The 17,590-nt window shown below is 37.7% G+C and overlaps 1 protein-coding gene across 10 annotated transcripts in view; it reads left to right on the top strand.

Annotated features, from left to right (window-relative positions):
- PALS2 (protein associated with LIN7 2, MAGUK p55 family member) overlaps nucleotides 1-16,198 on the top strand; it is a 58,885-nt gene extending 42,687 nt beyond the window's left edge. For all 10 annotated transcript variants that reach the window (XM_064674818.1, XM_064674827.1, XM_064674860.1 and 7 more), the window contains 6 exons: nucleotides 1,772-1,871; nucleotides 2,433-2,501; nucleotides 3,543-3,704; nucleotides 6,254-6,456; nucleotides 6,864-6,992; nucleotides 9,327-16,198. In XM_064674818.1, coding sequence (XP_064530888.1) covers nucleotides 1,772-1,871; nucleotides 2,433-2,501; nucleotides 3,543-3,704; nucleotides 6,254-6,456; nucleotides 6,864-6,992; nucleotides 9,327-9,503 — 840 coding nt within the window. In that variant the 3' untranslated portion in view covers nucleotides 9,504-16,198. The remainder of the gene's footprint in view (nucleotides 1-1,771; nucleotides 1,872-2,432; nucleotides 2,502-3,542; nucleotides 3,705-6,253; nucleotides 6,457-6,863; nucleotides 6,993-9,326) is intronic.
- Nucleotides 16,199-17,590: the final 1,392 nt, after the last annotated feature.

Genomic DNA, 17,590 nt, shown 5'->3' with positions numbered 1-17,590 from the left:
ATGAAATGTTTTAAATTGTATGTAAGGCTTATTTTGCTGTTAGGGCTACTTGTTTTGTTTTTTATCATAGCCTGGATGTTCCAAAATCAGTTTAAGTGGAAAATTTCTAGCAAAAAGTCTTAGGTTGACTATGTTAATTGTGGTAAGCCTTCCCTGACAGCGACTGTGGAAGAAGTGGACCCCTTCCTGAGTGCTCAGAGTTGAGGAGAGAAAGAGGGAAATTAATCTTATGGATTTGAAGAAGGATGAGAATAGCTATTTGGAGAAGCTGTATCTATTATTTCTACAGTGGTGATCAGCGTCTGTGAGCTGTATCATGCATGTTCATAGTGCTAGTGTTTGTCACTACTTCAAATATTAACAGTTCATCCTGCTTTAAGGTTGTATTTCTACATTCAGTCCTTTAGTAGAAATGTAATCCAGTGCTTCTGCTATTTTGATTTTTTCCAAGACACCATACAGAGAATTAAACATCATGAGTGCCTTTGAAAGTGGGCCGAGTGAACCTTTAGGATTTTTTCAACTGAGGTACTCAGAATTAGAAGTGTCAAAGAGTTTAGCATTATTAATTTCCCTTGCTGCCCCTACATTGTTCACCCTTTGCAAGGTAAAAAGCAGTAGAGAGCCAGACATTACTTGAGAACAATACAACTTCTTTAAAAGGAACAAAAATATTTGAGTATGCATAATCAACTGCTGAATTTTGTTGCTTGTCAGTGACAGAAAGAGAATAAAAAGCATGAGGGAAGGCAGAAAATTTATTACTGCCAACTTAATTAGTTTCAGAAGTTAGACACTCCAAAACTCTGGAGTAGTTTGACATTTAGCTACCATGCTGACTTCTGTATTGCTTTTCAAATTCTCCAGCTGTAACTTGTGGGAGTCCAAGAGAAATAAATCTTCAATACTCGATCAGTGGCAAAATTGAAATGTATTAAATCGCTATAGTGTATTGCTATGCAGATCATGCCGCTGGAAAAAAAAGTTACTTTTTCCTTGTGCTTTCTAGAAATGCCAGACTGTTAATGAAAACTTCATACTGTAAAAAATGAGTTAGTCATAGGTAAAAGCATACAAGTTGGAAAGCAAACATTTCCTATTAGCAAATGAAAGATTTATGCAAGCGAAAGATGTATGGAGAATTATAACATTTCATAACTGTGTGTTTGTACGTGTTAAGCTTGCTGAGAATTGAGCTTGCCATGAAATTATTTTTTAGAGAATCTTAGCCAAATTTTCATTACAAGGAATACTTGAGTTACTAAGATTTTAAATGTGTAGTTACTTAGTGAAAGGAGTTTGAAGGCACAGTTAGGCACGTGTTAATGGCATTCACTGTGAAATGACAGTTAATAAGCTGCACTGGAACCTGTTTGTAGCAGCCCAAAAGACAAAATAAGTGTACTGTGTACTAGAAAATCTTGTTTTGTCACCTGAGAGTTCAATATCTGGAGCTATAGAATTCCATTTTATATTTTCATGCTAAAGGTTTATGGCTGTAGGAGCTTACTAACTTAATGGGAACCAGTAATGAAACTTGTATCTATTTTATTTAAGTTTCCAGAATTGTAATACTCAATGGCAAGACAGTGTTCCCGTAAAGGAGAATTTTAATATCCACATCTGAGTTTGAATTTCCAAATTTCAGTAGTAAATGTGTCAATATTCACCACTGAGAAACTCTGGTGGTATGGAAGTCAAGTCAACACCGTGTTGATGAGCTCAGTGCTTCTCACAAGTTATAATTTTTTTGGATTATTTTTTCCCCCAGGCTAGTCATGTCAAAGAAGGAGGAAGTGCAGGTCTAATTCCCAGCCAGTTCCTGGAAGAGAAGAGAAAGGCCTTTGTTAGGAGGGACTGGGACAACTCAGGTGAGATTTAGTGAATTTCAGGAGTAGCTTTTGCTCTGGCTCCATTCGTTTTGCTTTTCCTGCCATCATAAATAATAAAAAACTGCTGTGTGAGATTACACAGAATATTGTGAAACGCTAAATATTATATTTTGACTTTGATTGAAGGACAAAGGCTAAAGTCTCTGCTTAGTGTTCAGGGATGAACTGATTCAAACCTGAATCAGTTTTGCCATCTGCTGATGAAAACCTGAATGAGGTGGGACAGGCATAAGAATTAACTTTTCTTTTTTTAAATTATGGGATTTTTAGTATGCACTGAAAGTTACTTAACAAAACACGGATTTTCCTGCTGCTTTTAACAAAGCTTTGTAGGAAAATATTTTTTTTCTTTGTGTTCAGTTCTTCCTATACCATTTGATGTGTATGTAAATAGATGTGATCTCCTGCCTTAGAACATACAAAATTCTAAAATAGTCCTTATATATTAAATTAATCTAAAATTTCATATATTTGTGTAAGTAAGATTTGGAAAAACATATTTAACAAAAATTGCTGGTTCATATGATTTTTTATTTTTAGGGCCTTTTTGTGGAACAATAAGCAGCAAAAAAAAGAAAAAGATGATGTATCTCACTACAAGAAATGCAGGTATCTCTTAATATTACATATGAGTCAAAGTTGTCTAGATTTCTGAACTTGCAGAGTCTAATGTATCTAAAGATTTGCAGTAAAATATTTGATCATAAATTTCATAGATCAGATAGTTTTTATGGTTTAAAAGCAATAGTAACCAGTGAAGATATGGTTGTGCTGAGTGCATCATTTGGTAGGTGGAAGTCAGAGAAAAAATGGAGTTAAAAGAGAAGAAAAGCAAAAGCTTTGTTTCCAGCAGGTTGAGGGGATGTGATCCTTCCTTTCTACTTGGCATCAGTGAGGCCACATGTGAAATGTGGCATCTGAGCACCTGAGCATCTCTCCAGTACAAGAGAGACATGGGCATACAAAGGTAGTGAAAGGACTGGAGATCTCTCCAGTGAGAAAAGGCTGAGAGAGCTGGAACTGTTCAGCCTGATGAAGAGAAGGATCAGGGCGGGTCTCATCAATGTGTATAAATACCTGAAGGGAGGATGGAGCTGGGCTCTTTCAGAGTAGCTCAGTAACAGACCAAGAGTCAACAAGCAACAACGCAGGAGGTTCCCTCTGAAAACACTGTTTCCACTGTGAGGGTGACCGAGCAATGGCACAGGTTGTCTAGAGAAGTTGTGGAGTGTTCCTCCTAGGAGATACTCAACAGTTGTCTGGATGTGGTCCTGGGCAACCATCTCCAGGTGGTCCTGCTTGGGCATTGTGGTTTGGCCAGATGGCCTCCCAAGGTACTTTCCAACCTCAACCATCCTGTGATTCTGTAATAACTCATTAATTGTTAATCACAGTTTTTCCCCTCTGATCAAACTCCAGTTTTCTCTTTGGAAGTAAACGTGAGAATCTGACCTTGATGCTGTCCATGGAGGGATAGCTATCTCACTCCCAGAACAATTTAAAGCAAAAAAGCTCATATTAGACTTATTGCCCTTTGAGTACTATTTATATTCACATGGGGTCTTTTGAAATGTGGCAGGACTGCTTAGTTGTTTTTTTTCTTACAGCACTGACTGTGTATTAAACATTTTTGTACATTTCTCAATCTAGAATTTGATCGCCATGAAATCCAGATCTATGAGGAAGTGGCCAAAATGCCTCCTTTTCAAAGGAAAACACTAGTCTTGATTGGGGCCCAAGGAGTGGGGCGAAGAAGTTTGAAGAATAGGTTCATAGTACTGAATCCTACTAGGTTTGGAACTACAGTGCCATGTAAGTTGTCAGCATTCCTATCATCATATCATACTATAAGTCTCTGATTATCTGGAAAATACCTGATGTTTATCCCAATGATTCAGTGTAGGATTACTTTTGTCAGAGTATAAAAATTATATAGAGTGGGAAGACACTTCCTCTTTTCAGACAACTGAACTAACATATGATGACTGTGAAAATATTTGTAACTAGCAGTTAAATGTTACTGATGCTGCAGAAAGCCAGTTTTTGTCTGTGCAGTATTTCAGTCTGTGGGTTTCTTCAGTGTCAGTCACCATCCCTTACTGGGGAGATTCTAGAAGTTTCTAGTAGCCTTCTGTAAGGAACAGCCAGTGGAGTTTCTCAGGTCTGCCTTTTAGTTTTCCACCTGTGAAAGCATCCTAGTCATTATAAATTGTTGCTTTATTATTAGAAATGTAGGGAATAGCAAGAAACGTCCAATAAAACTGAAGTGTTTGTACTCTCCAAGATTTGTATAACAAGCTGATGTTTTTATATATCTAGCTTGAAGTCCACGGTCCTTCATTTTTTCTCTCTATCAGCTGCAGAAAAAATGCTCCTCCGTTACTGAAGTATTGTTTCCTTGCCTACCTTTCAGATACTTTGCTCATTCTCAAGACCTTTATGTTTTTTAACTGCTCCCTCCTGTTTGACTGCTGACCAGAGAAGTCAACCCTAGCCACATTATTATTCTCTGCCATATGCTTTTCAGAATTCCAAAACCAGTCTGTTCCCTTCTGTTTTCAGTGGGAAGAAGTAGATCTGATGACAACAGGGGAGGAGGGACAGGTCTGAAAGATGAATTGTGCAACATGAGAGAACCAGTCTCTCTCATTTTCTGAATCTCTAACACCAAAACTAGCCAGGGTGTTTAGAACTGGTATATAGGACTGATAATAAGGTCGACTTCTCAGTGTTACTTTTCTAAGGAAATCTTGCCCTGGGAACCTCATTATTTTATATTGGCAAAATAGTAATAGACTTTTTATTGCTTCTAAAATTCTTATTCTATTTTAAAAAAGCCCTCAGAAATAATTGTTTCTCTAAAATGCTATATAAATGCTTAAATATATATAAGTAATGTAACAGTGTTAAAATACTTGGAGTTCTTGAACACACTTCAAACACATAAAAATTAACTTTTCCCAATCTTGACAGTCTAATCATGCACATGCAGTACCTAGTTTATTATATGTAGATTCTCCTCTCTGCTTCAGATTTTAACTGGGATAATCAGTAATCAGTAATTTTAGTTGGTCTCAGTTTCTTTATTAGAAGAAAATTCTCCAGGTTATTCACAAAGTAGTATATGTGGGATTTTTTAGGGGTTGGTAAATGGCTGAAATGGATCCATTGTGCTATGGAGACAACCATGTTCTTGGTGTTGAGCTCTAATCCAGCACATGCTGCTGTGGTTTCTCTTCAACAGAGGTACCTGAACTGTTAACTCGTCTTCTGGCTGTAAACTGTTAAATCCCATTCTCTAAAATTTATTTCAAACTGATATGATAATATTTTTTTGTATTGTATTAACCATTATAGTGTTAATGTTTCTATAGAATTATGGCTAAAACCAGATGTTCTAGTACTACTGTTTATCATTAATAGCTTCAGAAGATCATTTTCCCTGAGACTTGAGTTTTCTATCATATTGAAGTTGATAGAAATTACTGGAAGGGAGAGACTTCTTTCCACTTGTATCACCAAGTTGCACCAAGTGCTGATAAAAGTATTACCAAAGGAATCCATTCACTGTAACATTTAATATGTTCAAGAGTTCAAATCTGATTAAATACAAGTAGTGGGTAGTTAATATGGTGAAAGGATTGCAAAGTCAATAATAATTCAATAGGGTATTTTATTTTGTTTTTACTTTCTTGCTTAAATAATGTCTGTACTGCACAGTTTAGTCAATACCCAAGAGAACTGATAATGCTTTACTTAAATATTGGCTTTAATCTTTCTGCAGGGAATTTACCTTATTTTAAAGGGTAAGTTGTCCTGGAAAGCAGCATCAGTTGGCCTCCTCTAAGATTCTGCAACAGTGGCTGCGCTGCTTCTGATATTTAAGTAACTTTCTTTATAGCTAGCTTAGATAATTCTATCCTGAATAGCAAGGGCAAATACAGCGAGCAAAGGTTTGGGGGTGGGATGAGGCAGATCTTGTTGTGTGTTCAGTTATTTTCAGAAGTACATTTGGCATTTGAGAGTTAAATTTCCATTTGATTTCCAAGTCACTTAAGTAATTATTTAACTAAAAATACGACATGAATGAGTATTGTATATTGTGTGAAGGAGTAATACAAAGGAAATAGGCAAATGAGTAAGAAACATAGAGGAAAGAATAGAAATAAAGGGAACAGGAGGGGCTGTGTTCAGTTTTAAAACTTACACTAGAATAATGAATTAATCTGTACATGGAACAATTACAATTGTATATTAATGTATATTATATTCTCCCTAACTTAATAGGCAGACCAGTCTCATATTTTTATTCCAAATATAAAAAGAAAACATTCAATTTATATTTTAAATTTTTTGTTTAGTTACTTCACGAAAGCCAAGGGATGATGAAAAAGATGGGCAAGCGTACAGATTTGTGTCACGAGCTGAAATGGAGATGGATATTAAAGCTGGAAGATATTTAGAGCATGGAGAATATGAAGGAAATCTTTATGGCACCAAAATTGATTCCATCCTTGAAGTTGTTCAAACAGGAAGGACCTGCATCTTGGACGTAAATCCACAGGTATGTCATTTATAATGTTCCACTACAAATGTAGGAGTATAACGTTGAAGAGTTATGTGTTAAAATTTGAAGGCTTCTTATCTGGTTTCAAGATTACAATATCAACTGGATTCATGCCTTTGTGCCACCTCACTGGAATGAGTTAGAGAAAGATGGAAAAAACCCAGCCTAGATTCTGCATGAAAAAGGAGACTTGCAGAGTAGTAAATAATCTTTTTAGCCAAGGAAGGAAGGATGTCGAGCATTTCAAAAAGCTGTGTAGGAGTTTCTAAAATAGAAATAAGAATGTTTGCTTATGTGTTCCTGTCCATTGTAACAGATTAGTTTTGCAGTGCCCCTTAAGTAAAGGGGATATGTGGTGAGTCATTCTCAAACTTTGGGGTTTTTTTCTTTTTCTTTGCTTCTAGGCCCTGAAAATACTGAGGACTTCAGAATTCATGCCCTATGTAGTGTTTATTGCTGCTCCAGAGTTGGAGACTTTGCGAGCTATGCACAAGGCTGTGGTAGATGCTGGAATTACAACAAAACTTCTCACTGTAAGCAGATTATTTCTTATTTATTTGCTTTTGCTTTGAACAGGTTATTCTTAGATTTTTTAAAAAATTTTTACCTTTATTTTAGGTTGAATTTGTTCTGAAATCAATGTCTATAAGAAAAATTAGGCAAGACTTTTGCTGATTACTTAGTAAAAGTTAATAAAATACTACATATAAGGAAGATTGCTTCTTTCTTAAAAATAGACCTCTTGCAGGGAAGTGTCGATTACAAAAATTATTTGTAATGTGTTCTTTGAAAAGTGTCACCTTTGATTATTTGCAGGAAGTGGTTGATATTTCATGGTGGGAATTGTTCTTTTATGCAAATGTCTTTCCTTCACTTTCCATATCTCTCCCCCAAAAATCTTTGTTCAGTTTTGTCTTATAATACACGTGTGCCTTAAAAATGGAATCTGTCATCCTTGGGAAAATTATTGCAGCTTTTGTAAACCAAGCCAAACAAACAACAAAAAACCCCAATCATCCAAACAAAGAAACCTCCAATAAAAACAACTAAGAATGCAGGTAGTCCTTGTTTCAACTGCTGCAGCAGCACGTGCTGCACTGAGAAATGGCTGAGAGCTGCCAGAATAGGAAATGTTGAGCAGCTTCTCTTCCCCTGAAGTTCCTTGGATTTGTCATATAAAGCGAAGTGGCCCATTTTATTAATTAGATCTTCCCTGCCTTTCTGAGACACGGTGTGTAGCAGAGGGAAATGAGGCATGCTTCCTCAGGCACAGCAAATTATAAATATTCTGTGTGGGCATGAACTTCCCCAGCTGCAGGAGCAAAGGGAAAAAGCCAGATTGAGCAGTTAAGAAAACTACCCTCTATGTTCAGCAGGGCCACTTCCCCATCGGAGAAAAGCCGAGGTTTGCTGACGACTCACAAAGATAGTGCTGCAGCTTAGTAGCAATATCCTGAATAATGCTGACAAGGCATTCAGAGCAGTAAAATGGGGGGTGGGTTAGTATTCCACTAAATGAATGTGTGATTTTTAGTTATGGATTCTGGTTATCTTATATTGTATTCTAGTATCTCCGTGGATGCTCAGCCTTTCCTTCTCCCTGCCCCAAATGTCCCCTGAATTTTGTGGTGCATATACAAGAAGCCAGTGTTAAAAACTGTCCAGACAAGTATAAAAATGATTTCCTGCACTTTCTAATATTTGATTCCCTAAGGGACATCCTTGCCTCTCTATTACTTCTCCTTATGAATAATAAAGAGCATAGTTATATTTCAAATATGCATTTTTGTGTCTTTACGGATTCTGAATTGTATCTGTGCACATGTGTATACAGTATGATTTCCTATTTCATATTCTTGTGCTTCCTCAACAAATGAAAAACAAATGTAATTTTAAGTATGATATTCTGCTTGTTAGTGGGTCTGTCTGTATTATTTCTAGCATTCTAAGCCATTGCATTACAAAAATTTTGGCTCTTGTAGTCATACATTTACTTGTCTCCTTCATTTACTGTGAAGGAAAGGCTATTCACAAACTTATTTTTCATTTTGGCTTTTGTATTGACAACTGTGTCAGGACTTGAAAATATGAAAGTAAATATTGTAAAGGGGGACAAATCTCATAATTGCTTACAAAAAAATTCTATGGTGCAAAAGCAGAGAGGAATTTTCTAAGAATGTAGGACTAATGAAACACAGAAATGTACTCAGAGGTACCTTCGTGAAGCTTCATAATGTAGGAATATAAATTTCTTGCATATTTTGTAGCTTATGTCAGAACTACAATAATGCAGCAGTAGTTCACAAACCAGTGTCTGGTGAGCAGGGCTGAAATGCTGCCTCTAAAAGCCATTTAGTATTCTAGAGCTTTATTCTGATAGAAATGTATCTTTCATTGGGTTTTGTTTCATACTGATTTAAATCTTGGATTTTTGGTGCTTTCTGTGGAAGTAAAAGGGGTACAAATATATTTACAAAACTGATTGACTCAGTCATTCCTAAAGCATTAATTTTATTCTGGTTGGATCATCAGTTGCGCGTACAAAAGGATTAACTACCCATTGTGCACACCAGCCCAAGTTCACGTGATTCTAATGATTCAAAGTTGCAAGACTGGCAAACATTTTCTTACCATATTTAACATTATTGGCACAGCTTGTAACTTTTTCAGCCCTTTTAATGTATTTTAACTAAAGTTCTGCATGGATTTACTATAAATGAAAACTTATTTTTTAAATATATTCAGTATATAGCTTTGTAATATGTACTGAAGGGATATTCTTCTGTGTTTATAAGGATTTGCCAAGTCTTATCATCAAATCTTTAGTAAGATTTAGATTTAGTAATCCTTCAAAATCTCTTCCACAGGACACTGATCTGAAAAAAACAGTAGATGAAAGCGCCCGGATCCAGAGAGCGTACAACCACTACTTTGACCTGACCATTGTCAATGACAACCTGGACAAAGCCTTTGAGAAGCTGCAGACTGCCATTGAGAGACTGAGGCTGGAGCCACAGTGGGTCCCCATCAGCTGGGTGTATTGAGATGTCTCGAGAGGAGCTTAAGTACAAATAAAATCAACAGCAGCAAATGTGACATGTAGATACCGATGATAACCTACAGCACCTGTGCATTTTTACTCTGTGTATATTCAAAAGTACACTGTTCTGAATTTTTATAAAAATGTTGAAGAGAAAGTGTACTTAAATATGTAATTTATTTTAATTTTTCTAACTTTTTACAGATAACCTTTCTATTCATATCACATAAAGGAAATGCGTTTAAGCATTTTTCTATGTTTTGATTTAGTACCTTTGCCTTTTTCATCTAAGAAACTTTCAGTCATTCACTTCAACATTTACATCTTGGTCTTACATTTTCACTGTGATTAAAAAAAGGATACTTGAAACAATTTTTGTAAAATTTGTTAATGTCAGTGTTTAACGGATCAAAAGTCTCTTATTAGGAAAGAACACTAATTTCTTTGTTTTTTTTTTAAATTCCTTAAAAAATCAAAATTTCATGGGAGCAGAATTATAAATATTACAAGCAGCAACAAACAGCTCCATTGCTCCAGCTTCTTTCGGCTTAATGTGGGTGCATTCCTGATGTTTCACAAGTTCTTGATATCTCTTGATTTAGGTAACTTTTATGTAGGTTCCCCTATATCTGTCTCCTAAGTTAACATAGAGCAATACCTTGCAAGCTGCTTATTAAGCTTTCTTGGGAGCCACCCTGTTTGTTAGCCCATTAGAGTTGAAGTACTGATATTAGAAAGTCATATGCCAGGTAATTCAGTGCAATTTGAATAAAGGTGAAGTAGCTTGAGAGAGAACCTGATAATGTGGAGCCTTGTAAGTGACACTTAATGTTTAGGACTATTTATTCACACTTGTGAAAACAGACTGCTTTAAGAAAAAAAAGGCATTTTCTTTTCTTAGAACATTGTTCTATATTTGTATAGTGATCTGTGGCTTCATTTCCTGTGATGTCTGGCTGGGTTCTAAATTATCTTTTAAATATTTGTGTGTGATCAACTGCTGTATTTTATGAGTGTTGCGTAATGGCATTACTGTGCTTTTTCTCACATTGTTTTTAATTGCATTTTTCATTAGATAGCTTGTGAATTGGAAGCTTACTACTAAAAAGCAATGTTGTTTATACCTTTTTTGTTTTACAATGTATTTTCTTTTGTTTAGTGACAGTTCTCCCCTCAGTAGGCCCATTGATATAATTTGTATTAGGTTCAAGTTCATCGATCAAAACTTAGGCTGATGTAAATTTCTGCTTAATGAGAACAGAACAAAAAGACAGCTTGTTGCTCAGACAAGCTCTTTTTGTGACCATGTTTTATATTATAGTGTCAACTGTTGTATATAGTCAGATTCACCATCGTGTACTGGGTTAGGTGTCTAAACTGAAGTCATCTGTTTAATTTCTCTTCCATCTGGTGACAGGCACCTGGCTTCTGGATTCTTTCTCAACACCAAAGTGTGACACGGAATGCTATCAAAAGGCAGCTTCCTCAGAACTATTTCTGGAGGAAGACAGGCTTAGACACTGAAAAACAGTATTGCTTCCTAGGGCTCTCAAAAGACTTTTATGTGCACAAGGAAAAGAAAAAATGGAGTTGATGCACTACAGGAAAAGTGTGTTAAAAAAAATCCCTCAAAACACCCGTATACTACAAATGATTTTTACAAAGCCTATGAAGTTGGTTGTTGTGGGGAAAAAGGGGCAGAGGGGACTTTAAATCGCAGTGTATGTGGAAAATGTCAAACTATAGCACAGGAAATCTTTGTGGCTCTTAATACTGAGATTTCAGTCTTTTAGAGGGAATCTGAAATTCTCTAAGGAAAATTTGTACCACTACTTTGTTTTACTGCTATACTTTTCAGGATGTGTTTTCTCTGATTTTGTTTAAGTTTGGCAGAGCTTTTAAATGTGGCACCAGCATGGGACTCTTAGTTTCCTTTCCCAGGAAACATGTTCTGTGATCCTATCACTCAGAGGCTGCTTTGAGAAATGGATCAAGTTTTGTATGTAGCAGTAAATGATAGCAGGGCCGTTGCTTGGCTATTTTAATGATTTGCTTTTGGCACTCTATGCTGAACATGACTGAACTGTGTTTGTGTATTGTGTCATAGGAGACCTCCATATGCTGTAAATAAGATGTGCTGTCTGGACAGATATGATGCCTTTTCATTATGAGTTAGAAAAATACTCTTATTTATGATGCCAAAAATGGGCTGAGTTCACTCTTCCCTAATGAATGGAATGAGAAGATTCTTCAGTTTACACACCGTAGTACTTTATATTGCAAACATCACTTATTTTTATCTTTTTTTTTTCTGTAAGTTTACTTAACCAAATGAGACACATGAAACATGGACACCAAGGTTTAGTCAGGATAAGCTCTCTGCTCCTTCTGCTTCCATCTCAGAGAGAACACTGTCGAAAGAGTCTCCTAGTTAGCAATCTCCAAAATATCCACATATTTGCTGAAGCCTAAAGCTTTTGCATTTGCTACAGGTTCGCACTGTGTGTTTAAATCAGGCAGTGAGCACAGTGCAGCCTGGTGGCTGAGCATTGGGTGGTGGTAGTGCAGATGCCAATGAGCAGTACAATTCTTAAGCAATAAGAGAAGATGGCTTGCTTAGGTTGCAGGCAATGATTGTATGGAAGTGTCTGCAGGTTTTATCTGGATGTCCACATGCCAGGTTGTAAGGGGGAAAACAACCCAAACACCACACTCCTTGCATCTTTTAAATCTTGAGGGTTCATACTGGCGTGTTTAATGTTGAGAGAGGGAGAAAGGTTGGCTTGTTTTTCTGCAGTGGTGGGTCTTGGTTTTGTTTTTTAGCAAAAACAGATTTTCATCAGATATTCTGCTTAGTTTGTCACTACCTGGTAGGATGACTAGCATGAGAGTGACAGTTACTTTTTTTAAAAAAAGCATTCTTGGGGGTTCTTACAGGGCTGGTGCCATTTCAGTGACATCCACAGCAGTGATAGTCCCTACCTGCCAGGATGTGCTGGATCAGCTGTTACACAGGGACCTGTATATTGTGCAATTAGGGGAGAAAGACACTATGAAAGGCTCATTTTGAGCAAGTGAAAACATTTCATAGAACAGCTGTTTGAAGTATTTCAGAGGAGTTAAAATAACTGGGATTTCATGTATCTCATTCTGTACTAAACATTAATTTTCCAGATACTAACAGGAAAACTTTTTACATTGACTGTTAATGATTACAATAGGTGTGTCTGAGCGAGGTGAAGATGCTGCTAAATGTTTAAGATATGTGGTATGTATCACAAGATAAATATTTAAGTAGTTTAGAAAAGTAAATTATCAAGTAGTTGTCTGTGTATATGTATGTATGTGGATGGTAAAACAAAAAATGCTCATGTTGGTTATCACATTACTAAGCTACCATGACTTAATCCAGAAATGTACCTGCATGTGAGACTTTAGAACTGGTACACTTCTCTACCTGGTTTATTGTGTTTACTAATGTATATTTTTCTAAATATACAGATATTTCAATCTAAAAAATTCTATATTTATCTGTAATTTCTATCTGTTTTGGACAGTGCATGAGGTGCTGTAAAATTCTGTACATATAGAGACTTATAGAAGAAACACTGTCGTTGCCCTGTGAATGAAAAGTTATACACAGAAGTACAGTCAGTATGCCAAGACCTGTAAGTTATTTCCCTGAATTCACCAAAAATTCCCTTAAGCGTGCACCAGTCTCAAGTTTCATGTAAATACCCTGGTGCATGTGTACCCAGGTGATTACCTTGCTGTCTCTAAATGTTACTGGCAGGTCTATTTTAGGTTCTGCATCATGTGACAAGATGCAGTTCAAGTTTAGTGGGATAATTATAATGGAAAGTGGGATAGTTATAATGGAATATGTCATCTTGCATAGATTTATAAAAGTCTTTCAAAATGTTCTGCAAATATACAGTGAAGGTAAAATTGGAGCACAATCACAGACCTTTGTAGGCAAGGAAAATTGAATTTATAACCAAGGCAGTATCTGTAACTTGTGCCGTGTTCTCAGATCAGGGCAGCTCTGTGTACTTAGTCATACAAAAGCTTTGTGAAGCAGGATGGTGGATCAGCTCATCGCTTTTGAATTTGTGTTTATATAAGCTGTCACATCTTGGATAGGCTCAAAATGTGACATTTATTTCCCCATCCTCTGTACTCACTGCATCTTCTAAAATCACACCTAAGTGACTTGCTGTACAAATTGCCTGCAGCTCAGTGCTCAGAAGTCATCTGGGTTTGGTTTTGTTTTGAAAAGGGTGATTCAGCTGAGAAAAAGGAAGACTTTTTTTCTCTTTGAAACACAGAAAATCCTTGGCTGGGTACCCCCTTGAGCCCAGCTGGCCTGTCTGGTATGCTTAAGGACCAGTGGAGGACAGTCAAGCAGAGCAGTCCACAAATAAGGAACTATGGGTTCTTACCTGTCCTTATGCATGAGCTGATATTGTGTACATAAATTCAAACTTCTTTCACCTATTCCTTGGTTTCCCATCCAGGCTTCCTCTAGCTTACTGCTCCGTTCAGACTGAACCTTGAGGCAGATGCTGTTCCTCGCTCGCTGTGCCTCTTAAATGCAGCTCTAAAACAAATACAGCTGGAGCTCTGTCACATCTGTCACGCAAATCTGTACAGACTGTTTCTTTCATGCAGGGTTTCTTTCCTGCCTCATCCAAATTCTGAAGGGTTCAACTACCACATTGTTATTGCCAAACTTCATGATACTATCACTTTATTGATGTCTACGTAGCGGTTACTGGATACAAAGACTTGTAGTCTGCTAGGCCTCTTGCCTTAAGTACCCCTCAGCTCCCAGCTGCCCCCCAGAACCTCTCCTGGGCCATTGAAAGGGTTTCTGTACTTAAAGGTACTTTAATTTGCTTTCTCTGGTGGACTGTCATGACTGACGGTGCTGAAGTCCTGGCCCCTTGTTCTTTTTTTCCGGCTTTAATTTTTTTAGCCTCTCCTTCTCAGTTTTCAGGTATGTTTAACAGGCTTTCTGATGGAAAGTGTCTGGGATTCTCCACTCATGTCTTGTAGGGGAAATAATAGTCAATATAAACATTGGTATTTAGGACTAGTGTAACTTACTGGTTTTAGGCCCAAGAGAGACACTTAAAAATAGAGTAAAAAATGCTTGTAAAATAACCAGTTTGGGTTATTTTACAGGCAGTGTTGGCTTCCAAAAATATTAAAAGTGTGCTCATGTTCACACACATACATATAAAACTTAGGGGTAAATACTGCAAGTAATTCAGGCAGTATCTGCTAATTTACCTGAATTCTCCATGGTGGGATGCTATTCCACAAATGGTCCCATTTTCAACAGCTGAACTCTTGAGTTCATTTGCTGGTATTGCAGCTGAGATTTACCTGTACAGGCTTAAAAACAAACCCCAGCTTGGTGAAGGCTGTTAAGCAATTTCACCTACAAAAAGAATTTATTCAGCAGGGGTTCAGCAATATTTATATTTTATGGAATAAATTACACTTGAAGTAAATTAATTTTGTTCTCAGTATTTGGAACCATTTCTTACTTTCAATGGGTATGGAGTTCCTTTTGCTATTAGGGCAGTCATTGGACAACATAGTTGAAAGTAGTCCTGGAAACACTTTTTCCCATTTAGCCTTCTCCCTTTTACGGCAGCAGCTCCACGCCAATGCTTCTCCATGCAACTTTGGCTGTCCTCATGGCTCAGCCAAGTATTATTCCACAAGTAGCCAGCATTTACCTAAAACACAGCAGAGCCTCTTCCAAAACCCCAAGTAACTTCTCTGTTATTTGACCTCTCACGATACGTAGTGTAGTGCAAAATGAATGGCACTGCTTTGTACAGTTCCAGGCTGGCAGCCAAATTGTTGGTTGCAAAGAAAAACTTGACTGATTTTTGGTTGGTTGGTTTAGGTCTTGTACACAATTATATATGGAGATAACTGTTGAAATACATTTTTCCCCCTATGAAAATGCATGTTGAGCATCCCTTTCCTGCCCCTGGTCCCCCATCATATATTGCCCGTGTGTAACAATTGTGCACTGTGGTATAAGGAGGGGAACCACCTCTGTGGATTTTAAAATACAAGAAAGTTTGCCTCTCTCCCACCCTACACTGGGCTAAGAACTGTAGAATCTTGGTTAAGTGTTTGGGTTTAAATGTCTGTTAGAAGTCTGTCACTTTGTGTTTCCTTACCTTGCTTCTTCTCACAACTGGTTTTGCCAGTTGGAAGCTCTTGTGATTTTTGTTTGTTTGTTTTCATTTCTACAGCATATTAAATTAAACTGGATTTGACATTTGTAAAATTTTCAAAACTGCTCTCCTGTAAAAAAATTAGTTTCTTTAGCTGAAAACTTCCTACAAAAAAAAGTTAACTATTAGCTAGACTTTTAATGTAAACCTGAAAATTATTTAGTACCTAATTGTTTGAATACTGTACTGTAGAGCAGGCCTAGGATATGGGACTTCTTAGCATTGTGACTTCATACTGTAAAGTCAGCTACTACGTGGGATGTTTTTAAATTGTGACTTGTTTTCTAAGACCCCCCTCCTTGTCTTTTTCACAGCTAATATTTTCACAATAAACACAGCCAAACATAAAAATATTAATGTACAAATGATGAAATTCTGTTAATTCCCAACAAAATATTTTTGTATATAATAAAGATTTAATATTGAAAAAATGTAATTGGCTTTTTTCCTGATTGTTTTTGGTCATACTCTTGAATTCTAGCCACATAAGGTATCAAGGAACAGTCAGTGCACCTCTGTCTTTTTATCTTCAGATCTCAAGTGCTCCACATTCAGAAAAGCAGCTTTTCAGTTGGTCTTATTTAGCTCCATGTTCATGCATATGCCAAATCCCCATTCCATGTGCAGGAAGACCTCGGGGCCTCTTTGGCCACCCTGTGAACGTCACCATTGCTGAAGCTGGGTGCCCTGTTTTCTGAGCACTGCAGCACTGAGGGAGTCACTCTCTGGGGCCTGCACTGTAATTAGCCAGTGTACAGAAGCCCGGGGGACTCAGGACTGAGCAGCTTGAAGGAGGGAAGTGCTAGTTCCTGGCAGCACGGCAGAGCCTGCTGGCCTCTGGAGATAGCGCATGCTTTTTGAAAAGAGGCTGCTGACCTCCTTCCAGATTGCAAAGGTATGGATTCTTCCCCCTTCCTCCTGGGGAATGCAAAGGGAAGCGGTATTTTCAGGAGGTAAGTCAGGATGTGGAATCAAATCTTTTATGAGACAAGCTTCAGCCTTCTCTAAAGCACTCTCCCCTCCAGCTCTTTCACCAACTCCTTTCCTAGGGAAGACCACATCTAAGCATTTTCTGTATGAGGTCAGCCTGTCACAAGGAATTGCTGGTTTGTCCAAGAGGTAGTAGATGCTCATCCAGCTCTTCTGAGGTGGACTGTGAATTAATTTGGGCCAGTGCAGCTTCAGCTGGGTCCCTGAAGAGGGTGTGCTCTTAGCTTAGGGAAGGGCAAGAGAGGAGTTATTTGAGAGACAGGCTGCTTCTCTTGCTCCCTTGGATCTTCTTATTTCCAGTTTGACCTAATTTTAAAATTCACGTGAGTAACAATCCTGCATTCAAGAGCATGGAAGAAGGAACCGGAGAGAAAATGGTGATCATACAACCTGCCTTAGTGTTTCTTTTTTTGCCCAGTTGTGCTGCTCACCCAGTTCTAAAAAGGCCATTCTACCCTACCTGCTGTTCTAGAGGTGCTTCTGTGGTCACAGGAGTGCTGCCAAATGGAGGAAAGCTGGGAAACCCTTCCACAGAGAGCACCTAATGGGACAAAGCCAAGGCTGAAGTGCAGCCAATGACTTCTGCAGATGCACTGATCAATCCTAAAAGCACAGCAGCAGATGAGGTGAGGACCCAAGAGACCCAAGCAACCCTCACAACGAGCAGGAAGCCTGGGCTGCCTGGGACACACTCCTGTTGGCCAAGTGTCTCTCCTGTTGCCTGAGTCCGAGGCTGCCCATTCAGTGGGTTGAGCTGAGGCAAAAGCCTAATCGTATCTGAAGCCAAAACAGCAGGAAACAAACAAAACCTTTTCTTTTAAATGATGTCTCCATAGAA

The sequence above is a fragment of the Pseudopipra pipra genome, chromosome 1 (genome assembly GCF_036250125.1).
Source record: "Pseudopipra pipra isolate bDixPip1 chromosome 1, bDixPip1.hap1, whole genome shotgun sequence".
Taxonomy (NCBI): domain Eukaryota; kingdom Metazoa; phylum Chordata; class Aves; order Passeriformes; family Pipridae; genus Pseudopipra; species Pseudopipra pipra.
Note: the sequence above shows the minus strand (reverse complement) of the source record. Positions and strands in the feature narration are given on the sequence as shown.